The 21,264-nt window shown below is 36.6% G+C and overlaps 1 protein-coding gene across 2 annotated transcripts in view; it reads right to left on the bottom strand.

Moving 5' to 3' along the window:
- Window positions 1-6,681: 6,681 nt before the first annotated feature.
- The window catches only part of Matr3 (matrin 3), a 28,209-nt gene continuing 13,626 nt past the window's right edge, over window positions 6,682-21,264 (bottom strand). Inside the window, exons 3-15 of one of the 2 annotated variants that reach the window (XM_051202363.1) lie at window positions 21,073-21,134; window positions 20,171-20,212; window positions 19,782-19,894; window positions 19,289-19,341; window positions 17,105-17,230; window positions 16,714-16,839; window positions 16,368-16,535; window positions 15,666-15,797; window positions 14,429-14,472; window positions 13,730-14,099; window positions 10,185-10,407; window positions 9,568-9,689; window positions 6,682-7,112 (exon numbers count right to left, since the gene is read on the bottom strand). In XM_051202363.1, coding sequence (XP_051058320.1) covers window positions 7,062-7,112; window positions 9,568-9,689; window positions 10,185-10,407; window positions 13,730-14,099; window positions 14,429-14,472; window positions 15,666-15,797; window positions 16,368-16,535; window positions 16,714-16,839; window positions 17,105-17,230; window positions 19,289-19,341; window positions 19,782-19,894; window positions 20,171-20,212; window positions 21,073-21,134 — 1,632 coding nt within the window. In that variant the 3' untranslated portion in view covers window positions 6,682-7,061. The remainder of the gene's footprint in view (window positions 7,113-9,567; window positions 9,690-10,184; window positions 10,408-13,729; window positions 14,100-14,428; window positions 14,473-15,665; window positions 15,798-16,367; window positions 16,536-16,713; window positions 16,840-17,104; window positions 17,231-19,288; window positions 19,342-19,781; window positions 19,895-20,170; window positions 20,213-21,072; window positions 21,135-21,264) is intronic. The other variant, XM_051202364.1, reaches the window with a different exon arrangement.

The raw sequence follows: 21,264 nt of genomic DNA, 5'->3' as shown, positions 1-21,264 counted from the left end.
ATACATATTTTTTTCAAGACAGGGTTTCTTTGTGTAGCTTTAGAACCTATCCTGGCACTGCCTCTGTGGACCAGGCTAGTTTCAAACTCACAGAGATCCACCTGCCTCTGCCTCCTGAGTGCAGGGATTAAAGACATTTCATAACACTTGTCTATATGTATGGCATCTGTGTGGGTGCCTAAACCTTAGAGCTGGATTAAAAGGTTGTTGGTTGCAAACCTCCACGTGAGTGCATAGAGCTGATTGTAGATCCTCTGCCAAAAGCAGTATATACCTTTAACCTCTGAGCCATCTCTCTACTCTGAGCCATCTCTCTAACCCCCCCCCCCCACCCCAGACAGGGTTTCACTCTGTACCCAATGCTCATTTTGAACTCATACAACCCTTTTCCATATCCATATTTTGAAGTTACAAGCAGGAGGCATCAAACATTTGGCAAACTCAAACACCTCTAAAAATTAGGTTGAAGCCACACCTAACAGCACCCCTCTAGAATCCCAGATAGGGAACAAGGTAACTCAGCAAATGGTGGTGTTGAACTCCTTTAATTCCAGCATTCAGGAAGCAGAGGCAGGCCATCTTTGTGAGATTGAGGCCAGCCTGGTATACACTGTGAGTTCCAGTTCAGCCAGGGATACACAGGAAAACCCTCTCAAAAGCCAAAACCAAACCCCCAAACCAAAAACTAAACCAATAAAACACTCAGACCTATTTGGGCTACACTGAAATTGCAGGCCAACCCTGAGAACTTAATATCTTGTCCCCAAATAAAAAGCAGAAGTATGGTTTCTTTAGCATACAAGGCCCCAAGTTCATTATCTAATACTGGGGTAGGAAGGATCATGAGTTACTAAGGAAGATTAGGTAGGGTGATTCCAACTTTAAGGTCTAATTGGCAATTCAGTAAGAACTGTTTCAAAGGAAAAACGAGGGCCAGGAGTATAGTTTAGTGGCAAAATGTGTGCCTAAGACATGAAGGGCCTACCTAGGTTAAATCCCCAGTATTAATCCGAGCATGCTAGTCTAGAATCCCAGCACTCAGAAGCAGAGGTACCAGAGACTTTGAGAGGAAAAAAAAAAAAAAGCTTGAGGATATCTTAGCCTGTGTACCATGCTTTATTTTGTATTTTATTTAGTGACCAAGCACTAAATAAAACCAGGCATGGTGGCACACACCAACACATTAAGGGTAGAAGGATCAGCAGTTCAGCTCAGTTTCTCATACTCAGGTACATACGGATGTCCTAAGCCAGCACCCCCCCTTTAAAAAAAGATTATCATAGTGTCAACATTCCTTTAATTCTCAGGAGACAGAAGCAAGCTGGTCTCTGAGCTGAAAAGTCTATAGTCTACATACTGAACTCCAAAACAGTCAGGGACACATAGTGGAAACGTCTCAAAACAACCCAAAAACAAGTCTGCACAAGAGCATAAATAATGTGAAAGTTAATGATAGAAGCTATCATTGAAGTAAGGTGATTTCTGAATAACTTGAGAATTTCATTATTTAATGCTTTTTAAATTCTTTTTGAAAGTGAGATATTCTTGGTAGATGGCTTACTAGCTGCCCATTAATGGTTCCCATGCCCCAGCCTCTCAAAGGTTAGGATGACAATGAGTTCACCTTGTCAACACTTTGGAACTTCTGTTTTTCCAGACAGGGTTTCTCTGCATGGCTTTGCAAACCAGGTTGGCATCAAACTCACTGAGACCAGCCAGCCTGTCTCCTAAGTGCTGGGACTAAAGGTGTACACTGCCACTACCACCAGACCACTAGTGAACTTTTCATGTGTCAGCATTCTTTTAGTCGCTGACAGAATAGGTAATTATGTAGCATTTTCCTTAAAAGAGCTTTCAATAAGCTGGGCAGTGGCCTTTAGTTCCAGCACTTGGGAGGCAGAAGCAGATGGTCCTGAGTTCCAGGCCAGCCACTTAAGTCTACAGGAGCTAGTTCCAGTATAGCTACACAGAAAAACCGGGTCTCACAAAACAAACCAAACCAAACAAACAAAAAAATAAAACAAAGAATTAGCGTGGATAGGGATTGATGTGTCACACCCTAAAGACAGAATAATGAACTTCTTCAGTTTGGGTTGGTTTTCTATAGCTCTGCAGCTGCTGAAAGATGGGTCAGATACACTTAATAATCAGGGAACAACCAGGATATTAGGCGTTAAATGTTTAAGTCTCAGAGGTCATTACATTAATAATTATTTGAGCTGCAATTCATCTTACAGGTTTGTATGACATTACAATTTAGGTGGCTCTCAAAGCTCAAACAGGTTTCCTAGTGCTGAGGCATGCTAGGCAAGGTTTTTTGTTTTGTTTTTTAAAGATCTGCCTGCCTCTGCCTTCCAAGAACTGGGATTAAAGGCTAAGACAGCTCTATGTCTCCAGTCCTAAAGATTTTTTTAAATAACTTATTTAACTTTATTTGCATTGGTATGAAGGTGTCAGATCCCCTGAAACCAGAATTACAAAGAGTTATGAGCTGCCATGTGGGTGCTGGGAATTGAACCTGTGTCCCCAGGAAGAACAGCCAGTGCTCTTAACCTCTGAGCCATCCCTCCAGCCCCCCTAAAGACAGGGCACACCATCTAAGATAAAGGTCAATATAGAACTTAGTAGTAGGTAGCAGTTGGTAACTCATTTATACTCAAATCTAATTAAAGGTACACTATGGGTTTCACTATGCTGTTGAAACTGCTCATCTGTGACTTGAGGTACTACTGAGTAGTTTGAATTGCAAAGTGATATTATAGAGCTATCTAATCTTCCATTTTAGGCCCCTGCCTCCAATTGAATAACCAAATGAGAAACCATCATTTGACTTAATCTTGAAAAAGTTGAGCAAACAGGAATTGGCCTTAATTTGATTCAAAGTGGCACTGAAACCCAGGCATCTGGTTCAAATCAGGTCTCTTACTTGAATGAACTCCAGTGCCACAAATAAAAACCTCTTCACAAAGTAGGAATCTTTCTGCTTCTCAAAGATCTTTATTTTTATAGAGTCTTGTCTTGAAGAGTCAGGAATACTATCATGTAGTTGATACCATGCTTTAAAAAAAAAAAAATCCTCAAAGGGCTGAATAGCTCAGCGCTATAGCACTTGCCTACCTAGTATGTTCAAAGTCCTGGGTTAGCTTTCCCACAGTATAGTGCTTAAATTCAGCTAGACATCTTAAAATACATCTCCAGATATGAAGGATTCTAAATGAAGGATTGTTCAAACCAGTATAGAACTTCATCCATATCCTCCTCCTAAGTGCTAGACCTTCATTCAGGTCTGCCCCAACTTCCTGTTTAGGATCTTCATGTCCAGGAACTGACTCTGTAGACTAGGGTGACTTAAAACTTAAGATTCACCTGCGTCTGTATCCCAATGCTAGGATTAAAGTCGTGTCCCACCACGACCATCTTGGCTGCCCATTCCTTAACTTCCAAAAAATTAACGTGGAAAATGCTAAACAAATTCTGTACCTTGTCATATCACCTTAAAAAAGGAACATTCAGCCAGAGAGCAGTGGCACAAACCTTTAATGCCAGCACTCCAGAGACAGGTGGATCTCTAAATTTGAAGCCAACCTGGTTTACAGAGCAAGTTCCAGGAAAGCCATGGCAAAACAGAGAAAACCTATCTTGAAAGCCTGGGATAAAGGAAACATTTAAAAGGTTGAGGGCTTATATTCAGCATGTACAAGGCCCTTAGTTAAATCCCTAGCATTGTAACAACCAAAGAACTCTCAGTAAGGGAAAAAGTACTATGTATGGGGAAAGCAGGTGGTGCCAGAAAGTCTTTCCTCCTCCTTTTTTTTTTTTTTCCCCCTTGAGACTGGGTTTCTCTGTGTAGTTTTGGATCCTGTTCTGGAACATGATTTGTAGACCCTCCTCAATAGTTTAAATAGTGGATATGACCTTAAAAATTCTTAAGAGGCAAGGGAAAAAAAGACGCTGGGCAGTAGTGGTACAGGCATTTAATCCCAGCACTTAGGAGGCAGAGGCAGGCAGACCTCTATGAGTTTGATCCAACTTAGCCTAGAGTGAGTTCCAGGACAGTCAGGACTATTTCACAGAGAAATCATATCTTGAAAAACATTTTTCACAGGGCAGTGGTAGCACACTACTTTAGTCCCAGCATTTGGGAGGCAGTGGCAGGTGGATCTGAGTTTGAAGCCAGCCTGGTATAGAGATTAAGTTCCAGGACAGCCACAGCAACAAAAGAGAAACCCTGTCTTCAAAATAAAACATAAAGTTGTAGAGGAAGCCAACCTGGTTTACATAGTTGAGTTTCAGGACATCCACAGCAACAAAAGTGAGACCTTATCTTGGGGATACAAAACAAAAAAGGGGTTACTGATATGGCTCAGTGTGTAAATAAATGTGCTTGCCATAAGGCTGAGTTTGGTCTGTGGAAGCCAGAGTAGGAGGCAAATAACCACAGAAAGTTTTCCTCTGATCTCCACAAAGGTGTACATACCCACACAAGACACCCCCCCCCCAAAAAAAAGAATTTCCTCAGATTTTTACCAATTAGTGTTGGTAGCAATATGGTACAGCCAGATATTCATCTTCCTATTTCCCCTCACCACAGATCATCAACATGGAGCAGGCTGGGCTCAAAGTGAAGCTTAACTTTTGGCACTGAGTGGGCTGAACTACTGTACACAACAAAATTAAAATTACATCTAGGGATAAGCAAAGTAAGAGTAGCAGAACTCAAAAATTTACTAGCAATGAGAGAAAAAGGATTTTAAAAAAAACAGGCTTTCTCTAAAATCTTCACATTTGTAGATAGTAATATTAAATGCTGAACTAAGACTTGTTTAACTTTATAGCAGGTATGAAAACAAACAACAAACATTTCTTTTATACTATAGACCTGAAGGGAACAGGCATGTGATCAGGTACACAGAAGGTTGGACAGGATCCCAAATTCAAGCCCAGAGTAAAACAGGGTCCAAAATTGAACTCAAACTTCCCATGTTGTTGGGAATATCTTAACTTCTGACCCTGTCCATTATTTCCTGAGTTCTGGGATTAAAAGTACTTGCCTTCATTCCTGGTTTATGCAATCATGGTGATTGCTAGGTAAGCACTTTGCCAATATGAAAGAGGTATTATCAATAAACGCCTCAAAAGTAAAAAAAAAAAAAAAAAAAAAAAAGAGCCATACTCTTGGGGAGGGGGGAGGATCTGATTTTGTAATACCACAAATCAAGCTAAATGGTTCATAAATGGTTCAAAGTATTCTTCAAGTTTCCAATTCCACAAAGTACAAATAAAAAATAAGCTATTACTGCTGATGAATAGCATTCCATTTATATGCACAATGTTGTTCTTTTTGTTTGCTTTTTGAGACAAGGTTTTGCAATTAGCCTTAATTGGCCTGCAACTCTCTCATGGCTGGCTTCTAACAACTTAAGAGGCAAATAAGCCTCTGCCTCCCAAGTGTTGGGACTAAAGGTACATGCTACCATGTCTGGTCCTGTACACATTATTTTTATAGTAGTTGTACAATTAAAAAAAAGAGGAGGGGTTAACAAAAGTAAATAATTAGTAAGAATTAAATTGAATAAAATTGGCTAGGATTTTTTGTGCATGTTACTAAGGAGACTAATTTGAAATATCTTTGTAATACAAATGAGTTGGAGTTTGAAAGATAATTACTAATAATCCTTTGTAACTGATTTAAATCAAAACTATTCTTTGGAACATATTGTCAAACACACCAAAAATCCCTTCCTGATTTTAAGAGTGACAAAACTAATTTTTCCAAGGCTATTCTCAATTCTATGGACATCCCTGAATATGAGCTTTTGCAATTTCTTTATCCACAGCATTTAAAACTTTAAAGAAAACGCCTTATTTTTATTTATGTAACAAGAACAAGAAATCCACCAGAACTAAACTGAGATCTTTAGTAGTTTTTAGAACACCAAATCTACACTTCAAAATAACTTGTTAAGCATGCACAAAATGTAGTGAATAAAAAGTCACAACTGACAAAATATTTTGGTTAACATTCCAAACATGTTTAACCAACCAATCAACATGGCCTAGGTTTTTTTTTTTTTTATTGGTATTCACTTCAGTAACTTGAATCCACAGATATAAGCAGTATATAACCAGAGAGTTACAAGTAAACACAGATTATACATGCAAAGTTCTGCTCACAAAGGTCACGTGTGCAGGTACATGAATTAGAAGCGTGCGTCTAGAATTATGGCCAAACTTTTTAAAATGCAGAAATGTAAAATCACATCCTGAAAATATAGAGGTGGTTCACACACTTCAAAAATCAAATGTTGCTTATACCAGAGATGTATGACAGCTACAGGATTCAAGTGACAAGCAATAGGTTTTCAAGAAATTAATACTGGTCAAAGAGAACAAGGATTTTTTTTTACATTTCACTGAAATAACATTTGACTACTAGAATACGAAACCTAGCAGGAACTCAGGGAAAAAAATTACAAATCTAAAGCCAATATCACTTAATATTTCTTATCATCTAAACAGCATGACATTAAAAGAAAACTGCACCTGCATTCAAATGGCCAATCTCACAAGAATGAAGTTCTCTAAAAATGAAATGCAACCAAACAGCTTCCAAAGTCAAACGAAAAGTCTGCAAGGCTCAGATTAAAATGTGGAATGTTTTAGATGAAAAGTAATAAAAAATACAATTGGTTTTGTTCTTTATTGAATGGAATTAAAAGTTGACATTTTTTGAAGCCTCAAACTACTGAATTTCACTTTTCTGAATGGTTCTGTTATCTTTCTCTTAGTGGTGCAAGTTGTTTTCCATAGTTTACAACAGTCAATCTCTAGGAAGTACTTTTGTCTGTTGCCATTCTGATGAAACAAAAACTTTTCATTAACTTAACTGTATGTGTACTTTCTGCTATAACACTTAAACACATGAACAGACATCTATCATTTTTCCACTAAAACAAAAGAGTACAATAGTTTTCTAACTATCAGTATTGTATTTAAAAAAGGTTAACATTAAAATCAAAGAACCATTGTTTTCCTTGAAATAATTAAGCTTCTTGTACATCTTAAGTTTCCTTCTTCTGTCTCCGTTCTTCTGCCAATTTATTCAGAAATTTCTGAGGGGGGAACAAAAAAGAATTACAGAGACTAAGTAACTCATGAGACACCTAATACATACATACATACACATATATATTAATTATAAAATAACATATTCAGTCCAAGTTTAGGGACTTACAATAATGTGTTAATATTTTATGAGTGAGTTAAACTTAGCATAGAAAGCTAAACTGGCTCAGGACACAACAATAATGTATGAAAAAATGGCAAATGTGGAAAATGGATATTTCAATGTGCAATTAACCCTAACTTTTAGAAATGAGAAAACATAAGAACATGATCATATAACGAAGAAATAGCTACATCAGATCTTTGTTGCAACAATTTCACTGACCCGAAGGAGCCATAGACAATACTTGAAAGATCATGGCTTTGACTAGCTGTGTTGTAATAACAGCAGGTGGCTGGGCAACAAACTATACAGCTTGGTGACCCCTGCCACCTATGACATCCAAGGTACAATTTCTAGACACAGATCTATTAAGACACTTAGGGACTACTAAAGATATTTAAAAAGCATTTCTGTTTCTTTACTTCTAGTTAAAATATATCAGTACTGGTTATTGCAGACTGATGAGAGGGTTAAAAGCCATTATATTATATCCTTAAAAAAAAAAAAAGTGAAAACAAACAAAAAACAGGAAAAAAAAAAAACCAACACAAAACATCTAGTTAAGGTGTCAAAACAGTTAAGAAAAGTCAATTATCATCTGAGTAACACAAGCTCCCTAGTATTCTTTTAATGCAGCTAATTCATATTTTCTCTAATTACTTAGTCATAAAGCACACCCTTCTAGGTAACACACATGGTTTTGACCACATATGGTCTAAAATCCAAATAAGGCATTTGTAGTATGAATGAAGCAATACTCCCAAAATTGCTGCTAGCATTGAAAATGACCACCATTCTTCTCGTATATTCATAATGGTAAGAGACATGTAGATTGTAATAAGTTAAATTTGAAAACAACACACACAATAACTAAAATTGTTTTCAGAATTCAAGGCTACCTTTACCCACGTCAACACATAAAATGTGATGAGATAATTGAATGCCACGCAAGATGAGTTTCTTGTTTGAAAAACTTGGGATTTAGAAGTGTTAGGGACTTCAGATTTGGATGAGGCTCCATGAAATTCTTCCCCCCCCACCCATATTGAGTAACAGCCAGACCCTTACACATGTTACCAAGAGTTCTACAGATCTGCATCTCTGTCCTTGATGTAATTTCGTATTTCCTTCCTTTCATGTTTAAGTGGGTATGCACATACATAATTAAGCCAATGATTGACATCAGGAATCCTTGATTGCCCTTCAACCTTATTCACTGAAGCAGGGTCTCTCAATCCCTGCTGATAAAGCTGGTTTCACTAGCCAGCTTGCTCTATTTTCACCTTTAACAGCAACAATTATAGTACAACCCCCACCCCCACCCCAAACCTGGTGATTACCTGAGTTCTGGGCAGCAGTCCTCTTGCTTTCACAGCAAGCAGGTTATCACTGAGCCATATCCCAAGCTCTCCAAATAAAACTTAACACAGTATTTTGAAAATACAGCATTCTGACTACAATTTATTACTCTCAATAGGCTAGATGTGGAGTTATCTTAAGACTGTCAGATTAGGAATATACAAATAGCCACTATTTACTATAAATGAAGGTGTGTAAAAAACCAAGTCACCCACAATTGAGTTAAGTACTAGTTTCAAGTTTGCTTATGTTACTTAATATTGAAGCATTAAAGAGGCTCCTAACTAAAAAACACAGTAGGAATTGTTCTTGCTTGCCATTGGGCATTACTCCTTTATGTTGTGATGTAGAGATAAACAATCTGTTGGCTATAAAAGTGAGAGTATCATCATTAGTAACTTTCAAATAAGTCTTTAAAGGTGGCTTACACTTATAATCCCAGTAGTTTGGGAGACTGACACAGAAGGACCCCAAAGTCTAAGCTAATTAATTATGACCTAGAGCGGGAGGCTTGGTCTCTAAAATGAATAAAATCAAGGACTGGGCACAAACCTCAAAAACTTTAATTGTTCTATTTCATGTTCAGACTTCTACCATCTTTGAAATTTGAGAAATAATTTTGAAAATACTTGAATAAGTTATAATATAAAAAAGTATGGTTAGAAATCATTACTTATTTTCTTTCTTACCAATTCACTACAAAGCTCAGGATGGCACTGAGCTACCGATCGTCCTGATTCCATCTCACAAGTCTAAGAATTATGGGTGTACATTACTACATCTGGTTTATTTGAGTGAAAATGTGCTCAAAAGTTTGTAGGACCCATTAAATTCCTTTAAGTCCAGGCAAGTTAAAGAAAAATGTCTTTGAGATAAAGCAATATGATGGGTCCTAGGGCATACATACATTATACTTATGTACCTCATTTATTTCCATAAATCATTTGCTGTCATAAATCTCCTGTTATATTCAGCCTTACCTTTAATTTCTGATAATGAGGAAGGCTGCTGCAATGAGTATTCTTTGCAACTTCTTCATTTGTATAAAAGAGTGAACACAGCTTACAGTAAAACCCTGTTTTAGGTATCACATAGTCTATACCTAGAAACACAAACATACATTCTTACAAATTAAGTAAACTTAAATTATACTTAGTAATCTCAAATCTTTTTTCCTGTCAATAAAATTTGAATCGGATAACATTATTGGGGAAAAGCCCAGCATGGACTAAGCTTAAAAACATAAACAATAGCATATTACTTTCTTTTTACTTATCTGATGTTCAAGGTCCTATCTATCTGTACTCATAAAATGGAAGACAAGAAAATAACAAACACAAAACGAAATGTGTAATTTTAGAAATCATCACGAGAAGAGAGAACATGATGGAATGTTAACATAATACAAAATTAGGAGACATATGGAAGAGGAAAATAGAGCACATGTCAGTGTAAGTTCACAAATTAATGGGTGGGGAGATAGAGACAGTAACTTTACATACTCTCAGACCAACCTTTTATACTGTAAGATCAATATTCAAAACTTATTTTAATAAATTTGTTGAAAGAGAAGGGGAAGAAAGACTTTAGTGCTCACCAACAGGAACATTAGGCTGATATGGTCCAATTCTATACTCATCTGGAATTGTATAGTCCTCCTTGCTTTCATCATTTTGGCCATCTGCATTTTCACTTGTGTCTTTGTTTGAATCATCAGTATTCTCAGCAGATTCAGCACCCGGTTCTGTATTTTCCTCATTTTTAATCCCATTTTCCAAAGCAGCTTCATTTTCTTGATCAAGTTCCTCCATCTTGTCCACCTAATTTCAACCAAACCATCGTCATTTTAATCACAAGATTTAAATGTCACGACCAACTTATGAAGTTTAGAGTTACAAAACCATACAAACTCCCTGGGAAATGATGCTGTTAAGAAAGACAAATTTACTCTGCAGGAACAATCTTGCAGTTAAGGGAAAAGGATATCATCTTTTTTTTTTTTTTTTTTTTTTTTTTTGGAGACAGGCTCTTGCTACTTATAGTCATGGCCCAAACTGGAGTTCACAATACCTCAGTTTACATTTCTTGCCTGTCTTTGTATTTATTCATTATCTCAAAATAGCCTTTAATTGGGTTAAGAATGCAACTCATAGATGGTATACTTCCCTAGCCTGTATAAAGCCCTATAGTCAATCTTCAACATTATCCTTAATGTATTATTTAAGAACAGAACAAAAATTTCTGCTAGACTCACTAATGACTTCAAAAAGATTTTGAAGTAGCAGGATGGTCAGTAGGAAGACTACAGTTGTGGCCAATTTAGCTTGTCATAAAGTTAAATAATAGGCGTTAGAGTTATTACTCAGTGAAGAAGTATTTTCTTTTAATGTGTTGCCTTTAGTTTGACCCCTAACATTAAACAACAATCCCCTAGAAAAACAAATTCACCAAGCTTCAATAACAAAGTCTGGGGCTGAAGAGATGGCTCAGTGATACAGAGCAGTGGATGCTCTTCCAGAGGTCCCAAGTTCAATTCCCAGCACCCATATGGCAACTCACAACTGTCTATAACTCTAGTTCTAAAAGATCTGGCACCCTCACACAGACATACATGCAGGCAAATCATCAATACATATAAGCTAAATAAAAAAATGAAATAACAGGAAGTCCACTAAAATCCACACTTCAACAATTGGAAAGTCTGTATCATTTAAGAAAATATCAGATATAAGTGTATTTATATTCAGCTACAGTAGTTAAGAGCTCTGACGGCTTTTCCAGAGGATCTGGGTTTAATTAGCAGAATCATCATAGCAGCTTACAACTGTCTATAACTCCAGGTCCAGGGAATCTGTTACCCTCACACAGACATATGCAGTCAAAACACCAATGTATACAAAACAAAAATAATCATTAAAAAGCAAAAAAGTCAGCTGGCATTGGTGGCGCATGCCTTTAATCCCAGCAATCGGGAGGCATAGGCAGGCTGATCTTTGTGAGTTCGAGGTCAGCCTGGCCTACAGAGTCAGTTCCAGGGCAGGCTCCAAAGCAATACAGAGAAACCTGTCTCTAAAAACAAACAAACAAACACCCAAGACTCAAAAAAAATAAAAACCCAAAACAAAACAAAAACCCAAAAACCACACTTATATTTTGCTAAGGGCATGACTCAGTGGTAGAGGGCCTGTTTAAGCCTTGTCAGGCCCAAGGGTCTATACTCAGCAGCATTAAGATAAAGTTTCATATTTTATACTTTCTTAGACAAATATGCTAAGAAATGAGTTAAAGAACTTACTTGCTTAAATTCATTGAGTAATGTTCTCTGAACTGACAGTTTCTATCATACAAGTTTCATTTAGAGCAAAACATCACTTGACATAGTGAAATGGTTTAACAATTCTGTTGACATAGTGAAATGGTTTAACAATTCTGTAGTAGATTAAGAAGTTTTAAGCTGTTGCTTTGACACTTAAGAGTCATGAACTAGGACAAGATACTGAAATTCTTCATGTGTAATTTCTTAATCTATAGAATGGGGATAATAGCACCTATTAACTATAGTTATTTTAAGAACTAAAAAGAGCTGAGAAAAAAAATTACATGAGTTTAATTAAGCCATTAGGTCTTATAAGGGAAATATTACAATTATATTTTCTAGACAAAACAACTAAGTTATGTGAGTGACCAAGTCATCAAAACTTAAAATAGAAATAATAGAAATGATAACTTAAAGATTCACTAAAGGGGTTACAAAGATAGTTTAATATCTTTTTGTTTGAGACAGGGTTTCTCTGTGCAGCGGCTGTCTTGGAACTTGCTCTGTAGACCAGGCTGTCCTCAAACTCAGAGAGATCTGACTATCTCTGCCTCTGGGATTAAAGGCAAAATTTTAATATCTAATCCTTATGTGAAATAACATTAAGGCATCTTTTATTATTATTTTGTGCCCACCAACATGAAGGATAGAGGGAGAGCTTGGCTGTCATTCCTGTTGCTTTTGAGAAACAAGGTTTCATGTACCTCAAGCTTCCTATACAAGTAGGGATGACCTTGAACTTCTGATTGTGCTTCCCTGCCTCTGAGTGCTGGGACCACAGGTGTGTACCACTATGTAGCTGTATGTAATGCCGGGAATTGGGAACGCTAAGCAAATACCCTATACTAGGCAGTATCTCTAGCCTTCATTTTCTAACAAAATTCCCGTTAAGCCACTAAAAAACCTCTAAACTCTATTTTTCAAATAGGGAAAAAAAATCATCACAAAAAGCTTAATAGCAGCATTTTTTTAATGTGCATTAAATGTATATATTTGAATTTCTGTGTATCATGTGCATAACAAGTGCTTGAGGAGGCTAGAAGAGGGCATCAGATCCCCTAAAACTGGAGTCAGAGGCTGTTTTAAGCTACCTAGTATATGTGATAGGAACTGAACCTAGATCCTCAGGATCTCTTTATGTAGCCCTGGTCTGTCAGTCTTGGATTTCCCAGATGCCTGCCTCTGCCTCTTTCCTGGAGTTATGCATGTGCCATTCAACTTTTAAATGGTTAAAATAGCTTGAGTTACTGAATTTCAAATTTGTAACCCTATCTTTTTTGTTGTTGTTGTTTGTTTTCTTTTTCGAGACAGGGTTTCTCTGTATAACAGCCCTAAATGTTCTGAAATTCACTCTGTAGACTAGGCTGACCTTGTACCCACAAAAGATCTACTTGCCTCTGTGTCCCAAGTGCTGGGATTACTGGGGTACAATACCACCACCAGGCTTTATAACTCTATCTTTGTATTTGTCTAGGTCTCACTATGTTACACCTTAAATGTCTGAGTCTATTTCCTCAACCTCCATAAGTGCTGAGATTACATGAATATGCCACTATGCCTGGCTAACATCTTGAAAACAAATATACCAGAATTTAATAATTACCACTGTACAAGCTTACATAGTTTAAGTCTTTATTGTACTTTTTTACATTTTCTTTAAAAGTTGACTTTTTCCAGCTATAAGGAAATATTTCTATTGTAGTTTCCTCTCTAAATGCTTTAAACTGTACCTGACTCATCTGAGTCTGCTTGAGGGAAAAAAGAACCCCCACAAGAAAAATTCATCTGACTTAGTGTTCTAATTTAAACATAAATATAAAACTTACCTTTTTAAGTTTTTTCTTGGATGCTGCTGAAGCACTTGCATCTTTTTTCGCAGCTTTATCTGAAGGCTCCTTTTTCCCATCAGATGATACATCCCCTAAATTAGCTAGATCAGTCTCATCACCCACTGAACTACCACTTTCTAGGAGAGCGGCTGCTTCTTCCTCATCCACAAGCAGCTCATCTTCAGACTCAAGAAGCATACTGGGTTCCTGTTCTGCCTGATCATCCTTAGTGTCTTTTTCACCGTCTTCACCGGACTTCTCTTCTTGTTCTTTACCTTCAGCTGGACTCTCAGTCTTTTGTGAACCATCAGTCTTGGATTTCTTATCACTTGGGGATTCTTTTCCATCTGGAGAATAGGATCTTTTACTGAAATAAAACAGATGCACACTTGATTCTCCTGAGTTGCAAAATAAAATCCTAATGTCAGTATGCATGGTTAATATTGTTAATTTTATAAAATTTATGATCAGGTCAGCTGTAGCTGGAAATCTATTCCATGGACCATTTGGGTCCCTGACTGAATAAAAATGAGAAAGTAAACTGAAAGAATTTATCTTTCACTACATCCTGACTACAGATGCCATGCGATCAGTTTCCTCAAACTCTGTTTGCCATTATTTCCTACCCATGATGGATTATATCTTTGAACTTAGTAATACTATGTATGTAATATATAGACATGCAAAATAAATTACCGGGATTTGTCTTTTTTCAGTAAGTCAATGCCTCTGTTAGGAATCTAAAAGATAAAAGTTTTGAGAAATTAAATACATTAAATTTTACCCATCAAGTAATATTCTGTAACCCTCCTTTATATTATCAATTTAGATTACTCAATCTGTACAACCACACCCAAGAAAATCTGCCTGGAGTTTAAAAGTTTATCTCAACCACCAAACTAAGTGGGCAATAAAACATTTTCATAGTATAATTGTAATAAACTTTAAACAGCTAAGAGAAATAAAAGATGCTTTCACAAAACACATCTTTCTACCGGGAAAAAAATTTTTTTTAAAGAAAAGAAAAAGCATGCAGACACACACATATACCATAACCTAGCTGGTTTTTATCTTTGGGGGAGGCAGCTTCTCCTTATGTAGAGCCTAGGCTGGCCTTGAACTCAAAGATCCATGTCTCTATTCTTGAGTGCTAGGATTAAAGGTATGCACCATGCCTGGCCCAGATTTTTCTTATTTATATGGGTATGTATTTTATAAGGATTTTGTCTATTCGTGATAAGGTGTCTGTATTTGATTGCATTACATGCATGCCTGATGCCCACAGAGATTAGAAGAGAGGGTCAGATCCTCAAACAGTAGTGGTTCTGTGCCATCACATGGGTGACGGGAACTGAACCTGGCTTATCTGGAAGAATAGCAAGCACTCTTAATCAGTAAGCCATCTCTCTAACCATTAAGACTTATTTTATTTGTGGCTACCTGTCTTGAGTGTTGACACTGAAGTTCAGGGTCCCCAGAGGCCAGAAAAGGGAGTTACAGGCAGCTGTAGATCACCAGACTTGGGTGGTAGAAAATCTAATCCTTTTGAATTATAGCAAGTGCTTTTAACTGCTGAGCCCAAACCCCAGCCCCAAATCTTGTATTTAGTATACAAAACTACACCAGTGAAATGGTTTAGCAGTTAAAAAAGTACCTGTCCCAAGCCTAATAATCACACCTGCACCATGGCACTTGAACACCCACAAAGTATAGGAAGTCTTCTGTCAGTGCGAAGCTATGTTTCTTAGCAAAACCCTGTCTATATCCTTCCCTCTTCCTCAAAAGGTAATCAGAAAACACTTTTGTGTCTTTTGCCAGGCATATGGATCATCAGAAAGTCAAAGCAGTAATATCAATTGAACCCAGTAGCTTGGGGGTTGATTGGCTTACACAGTTAGACCTTGTCACCTAAAAATTATTAAGTACTACATACCCTCAGCACTAGTTTTTTATATTTCTCAGACAAGTCAACTTTAACACATCTCCCCTGAAACCAAAGTGCTTTCTTCAGACAATGGTCAACCATTGCCATTGCATCTTCTCTGGTTTCCATCTCAATAAAAGCCTGGAGGGAGAAAAATCAACAATATCATTTTTTCACAGAATTGTATTAAAACTGTTATTCCATATCATGAAATCTCCAGCAGAGCAATTGTATACCCTGCATCCCCTCCCCTCCCCTGGGGAGGAAAAAAAAAAAAAAAAATCCAGCACTACTGACTCTGGGGACTGCTGGTGATTGAACTCCAAGCCTAGTACTTCTGAATTTTTCCCATTCCTCTGAATTCTTTACATAAAAATTCAAATATAAGTGAATTCTGAAAAGATGGCTGTCACGGTGGCTCATGCTTTTAAGTCTGGCACTCTAGGGCCAAGAAAAGATGGAGGCCAGCCTGAGCTACATATTTTAGACCAGCAAGAGCTATCTAGCAAAATCCTACTTAAAAAGTAAAAACCCTACAACCACTACCCAAATTCTCAAAGCTGGGTGTCTATAAAAGTGAAAGATCTTTAGAAAAAAAAACTAAAAGGAAACTATTTTCCTATCAGGGAAAGAGAAAACACTTTACTTTCCACTTTGTATATATACACCTCTACTCCCAGAACTCTTAAAACCCTTCCCATATTGTGTTACCTGACTTTTCATTCTCATCAATATGTAATTCTTTATTTTCCCATAAGGCTCAGCAAGCTTGAGGACTGCACTGTCAGAATAGCCAGAATGTGGTAAGTTGCTGAGATGTATCACCCGTCCAAGTTCTTGCTTTTGATCAAACTTCTGATCTGGTTTTCCTTCAGGTTTCTTTAAAACAACAACAGAGGAAACAATTGAAAGGCAAATGAAAGGTTGGCAGGTATGTTGTTGCATTTATTAATGATCTAGCTTATAAACAACCAAGTTAACAACAACAACAAAAATGATATATTAAGATAATTACATATCACCTAGAGACAAGGACAAATGAAAGGGTACTACTAACCTTTATTCTCTTATACTTCTGGGATAAATGAACTCTTACTGGCTTGCCAAATACTAATGCTGGTGTGGTTGTATAATAATCAACTGCAGCCTGAGCATCTTCTGTGGTTGCCATTTCAATAAATGCCTAAAATTACACAAAAAGCAATTTATAGAAATGTTAACCCCAATCTTTATGCTTTACATTATTGCATTTAATCATTTAATGGGAAGCATCTTTAATAATCAAAATGACATCTTACTTAGGGTTCACAAACTATATATTTACTAAAAATCTAACATTAGGATATATCTTTTCCTCTGATATTTCAATTTCATGCAATTTTCTATTACTCTAAAACCATTCAATTTAATATATGAGTGCTATGAATAACGGATACTCCTACTCATACCTCATTAATTTTATTTAAAATTAGATGATTTGAAATGACTCCAAATGGTTCTACCAGTTGTAATAGTTGGTATCTCAAGTTTTTTCCTCGCTGAAAATCCATAATGTGAACAACTCGGCTGGTTTCCTACCCATTGGAGGGAAAAGAAAAAAATGTTAATGAAAGTCCTTTTAAAAGCATTTTGAGGGAGTTAGGTATATATTTCAGTGACAGCAGTATATACTTAGCATGTGGTATGCATGAAGACCTGAGTTAAACACCTAGCACTCATTTGTACATGCACATTTTACTGTATCTGTGGGTATCCTCACTCGAGAGCCTGAAGACCAGGTTAGAGTCCCTAGTGTCGGAATCAGAAACTATTCCAAGCTACCAAACATGGGAACTGGAAACCAAATTTGGGTTGCCTCTAGAGCAGTATGTGCTATTAACTGCCAATGGATTGATGTCTGGCCCCACACAGATTTTTAAGGAATAACTCTGGGTTTTTTTTTTTTTTTTTTGGGCTTTGTTTTGTTTTTCCTATTAGTTTTTGAATAGTTTTTTCATTTTTGTGTGTGAGAGAACATGAGCATTAATTTGGGTGGATAAGGAAGGGAATATTGTGGGGGAGGGGGGAAATACACCAAAACATTGTTTTGCTTGTTTTTTGAGATAGGGTTTCTCTGTGTAACAGTGCTGGCTGTCCTCAAATTCACTTTGTAGACCAGGCTGGCCTTAAACTCATTCAGGGTTCTGCTTCCAGTGCCAGGATTAAGGGCATGCACTTCCAAGTCTGGCTAAGATGAAAATCTATTGTATTCAAAAGAAAAGAAGCTGGAACTAGGGTTATAGCTACTTGGGAAGCTGAGACCACCCCCCTCAGCAACAGAGTTTAAGGCCAGCCTGTGTAACTCTCTATACATACATGGGGGTGAGGGGTGGGGTAAGAGACTGTACTGGTTAAGTACTTGCCTGACAGCCAAGGCCCTAGGTTTGATTCTCAATACAAAGAAAATCAAAACCCCACCACCACATTATACATTAAAATGTTTATTCTACAACACCAAAAAAGGTTATTACTTACTAACATTTAGCATTAAAGAGAATTTAAAGTATATAGAATATTAAATGTTACTAGAATAAATTCATTCAACTCTCTCCTCCCCTCTCTAACAGTGCTTCACTATATGGATATGGTTATCCTAAAACTCCAGATCAGCCTGCCTCTGCTTCTTGAGTGATGGGATTAAAGGTGTTCACCACCACTCCTGGACTACATTCTTAAAAAACAAAACAGAAAAATCAAATGGTAGTTATTATCAAGTATCAAAAACAGTCTCTCTACAGATCCTTGTTATATTTTAAAATTACATGTGCATTGTATGCGTGGGCATTTGTATGCCATAGGTATTTAGTGTGGAATTCAGAGAACAACTTCTAGGAGCTGGTTCTTTCCTTCTACCATGTAGGTCCTAGGATTCAAATTCAATTGTTTCTGTTGAGCCATTTTTCCAACCCAGATTCTGTTAATGAAAACTATGAACACAACTGAATACTAAAGTTCTAAGATTTTTATCAAGGTAGGTCTTTTAACTACTACTAGTTATATAAAAGCATAACAGCTTTAAAACTTTTTATTTTAAAAAGGGTTTCATTATGTTGGCCTTGGCTTGCCTTGACAAACTCAAAGAGATCTAGATTTCTCTGCCTGTATCCTGAATGCTGGGATTAAGTAAGTGCAAGATATCATATCCAGCATGACTAATAGTTTTCAAATTAAAATACCCATCCTGTTATAAGGACTGTGATTAAGACTGTATTAATAAAACACAGATGGCGGTGGCACACACCTTTAATCCCAGCACTCGGGAAGCAGAGGCTTGTGCATCTATGTGAGTTTGAGGCCAGCCTGGTCTACAAAGTGAGTTGCAGGACAGGCTCCAAAGCTACACATAGAAACCCTGTCTCAAAAAACCAAAAGGTTTTTTTCAATAAGCAGTTTGAGCATGGTGGTGAATGTCTATAGTCCTAGCACTGAAGAGGAAGTGGCAGATGGATCTCTGAATTCAGAGTCAGTCAGGTATATAATAGCCAAGAGCTACACAAAGAAATGCCACCCCCACAAAAGATTCAATTAATCAGCATTTAAATAGTCACACTTCCCCCAACAGCAATTATAAAAACAATAGATGTACTACAGACCACTCTGCCTTTTTGCATGTGTCTTGGTCCTTGTAGGTTCCCATTACCAGCACCTGTGCAGAGGAAAAAAAAATTTTTTAAAGGTACAGACACACACACAAAAACTTCCTTTATAAAGCAAGGTAGTTTAATTTTTTTTTTTTTAAGGACATCTTTCAAATACAAATGGGAAGGCATTATAAATGGCTGTCTTTTCACACTGTTAATTAAAAACTTTTTAATGAACATTCTAACACCGCCATTTAAATGAAAAGTAATCATAATTATTAGAAAAGTGAATTTCGCAGCAATCGGAAGACAGAGGCAGGCAGATCTTTTGAGTTCAAGGCTAGTCTGGGCTACAGGGTAAGTGCCACGATAGGCTCCAAAGCTACTCATAGAACCCTGTCTCAAAAATGAGAGAATGACAGAAAATGAGGAGGGGGGGGGGGAGAGTGAAAGGAAGGGAAAGAAAGAAAAAGGCTAAGTGAATTTCATAATTTCATATAGTCACCCAGATTTCCTCTTGGCCCAACTGCTGGTCCTCCAAGATGAAATGAAGGAGGTGGAGGTCCCAGAATTCCTGGTGCTGGGTTTGTAGATTGTTGTAGCATGAATGGATCACCCCTAGTAATAAGAACAAAATAAAAGAAACACAATAAAGCGAGTCATCAGATATAAGAGTATTAAAGGAGTATTTATACATAAAGTAGTGGAAATTGTGTAACGGTGAAAGAAGAAATATTACTATATTCTTTTCCTTGAACTGGTACATTCTTTTAAAAATTATCAAATTATTATTTGGCAAAGAAACCAAGTATTTTTATGAAACACAGAAAGTTAAACTTGGATTCCTTACACTGATATCCTTTATAAACAATAGCCTAAAAAATTTTAACTTACATTGTGTGTCCTGTATCATTGTCAGGATTCCATTCTGGGTAGCTTTAAAAAGATCAGAAAATTAATTTTAAAATAAAAACATTCTTTTCACAAAGTAGCATCCCAAGTCTTTAAAAAAAGAGATAATTTATTAGCAAAGTTATTTGATAATCTATATTTCAAAAGCTTATAACATATTTCAAAAAGAACTTCAGATACCGAATGCTTTGGAATAAACCCAGTGCTTGTAAATTTAAATGATGCATGTTGAAATGTTCTTTTACTTGTTAAATTATAAGCAGGGAAAATGCTGCACAAGGAAATTAGAAAGCAGGGTATATAAAGAAAACAAAACCAACCTCCCCCCAAAACAAAAACTAAAATTAGTTTCCTTCTCCCATATTAGGTATCAGAATAGAGTTAAGCTGTGGCACCAGAAAGGATAGCCACCAAAGGATAGCCACCAAGAGTTAGGTATGTATGGATAATAGCTACTGTAGCAGGCAGTTTCTTTTCATTTCAATGTAGCAGCCTAAATTCAGAATGAAAGCCATGTATGTCAAAAGCTTTCCATGAGGAAACTGTCTTTCTAGTCATTTTCAATTATTTCTCTCTATTTTTTGTTCTATGTATTTATTATTAGCTATTAATAAAGTTCTAACATATGTTTTGATTACCAACCACTATCTTTTCATTAATTCTATTAAAATTTATTTCTTCATTAACAGGTCAATGTGTATTTACCCTAGAAATTAAAAATCAAGTAACAAAGCATCATTGTACCTATTATTAACATATAGTTTATCTGAAATTAAACATGATCAATTATGTGATAGTAAAAGTAAAAGATGAACTTCCCCAAACCAATAATGGCCATTTCTGATTCACAATAAGGATGCTTTATACATATTTCAAATTCCTACATTTCAAGAAGAAGCTGGCATCGACGACTGTGACTTGCTCCATTGATATGTTGACTCCACTCCTGCAGCAAAGTAAATTAGGAGAATTAACAAATATTAAATGCTAACATTTTCATATGAACCATTAATACATATGCAGTATCGGGTTATACAACAATTCCTCATTTATTAAGTCACAATGGTTTTTAAGTT

Source organism: Phodopus roborovskii, unplaced genomic scaffold (genome assembly GCF_943737965.1).
Source record: "Phodopus roborovskii unplaced genomic scaffold, PHOROB, whole genome shotgun sequence".
NCBI lineage: Eukaryota > Metazoa > Chordata > Mammalia > Rodentia > Cricetidae > Phodopus > Phodopus roborovskii.
This window is presented reverse-complemented; position numbering and strand designations above follow the sequence as displayed.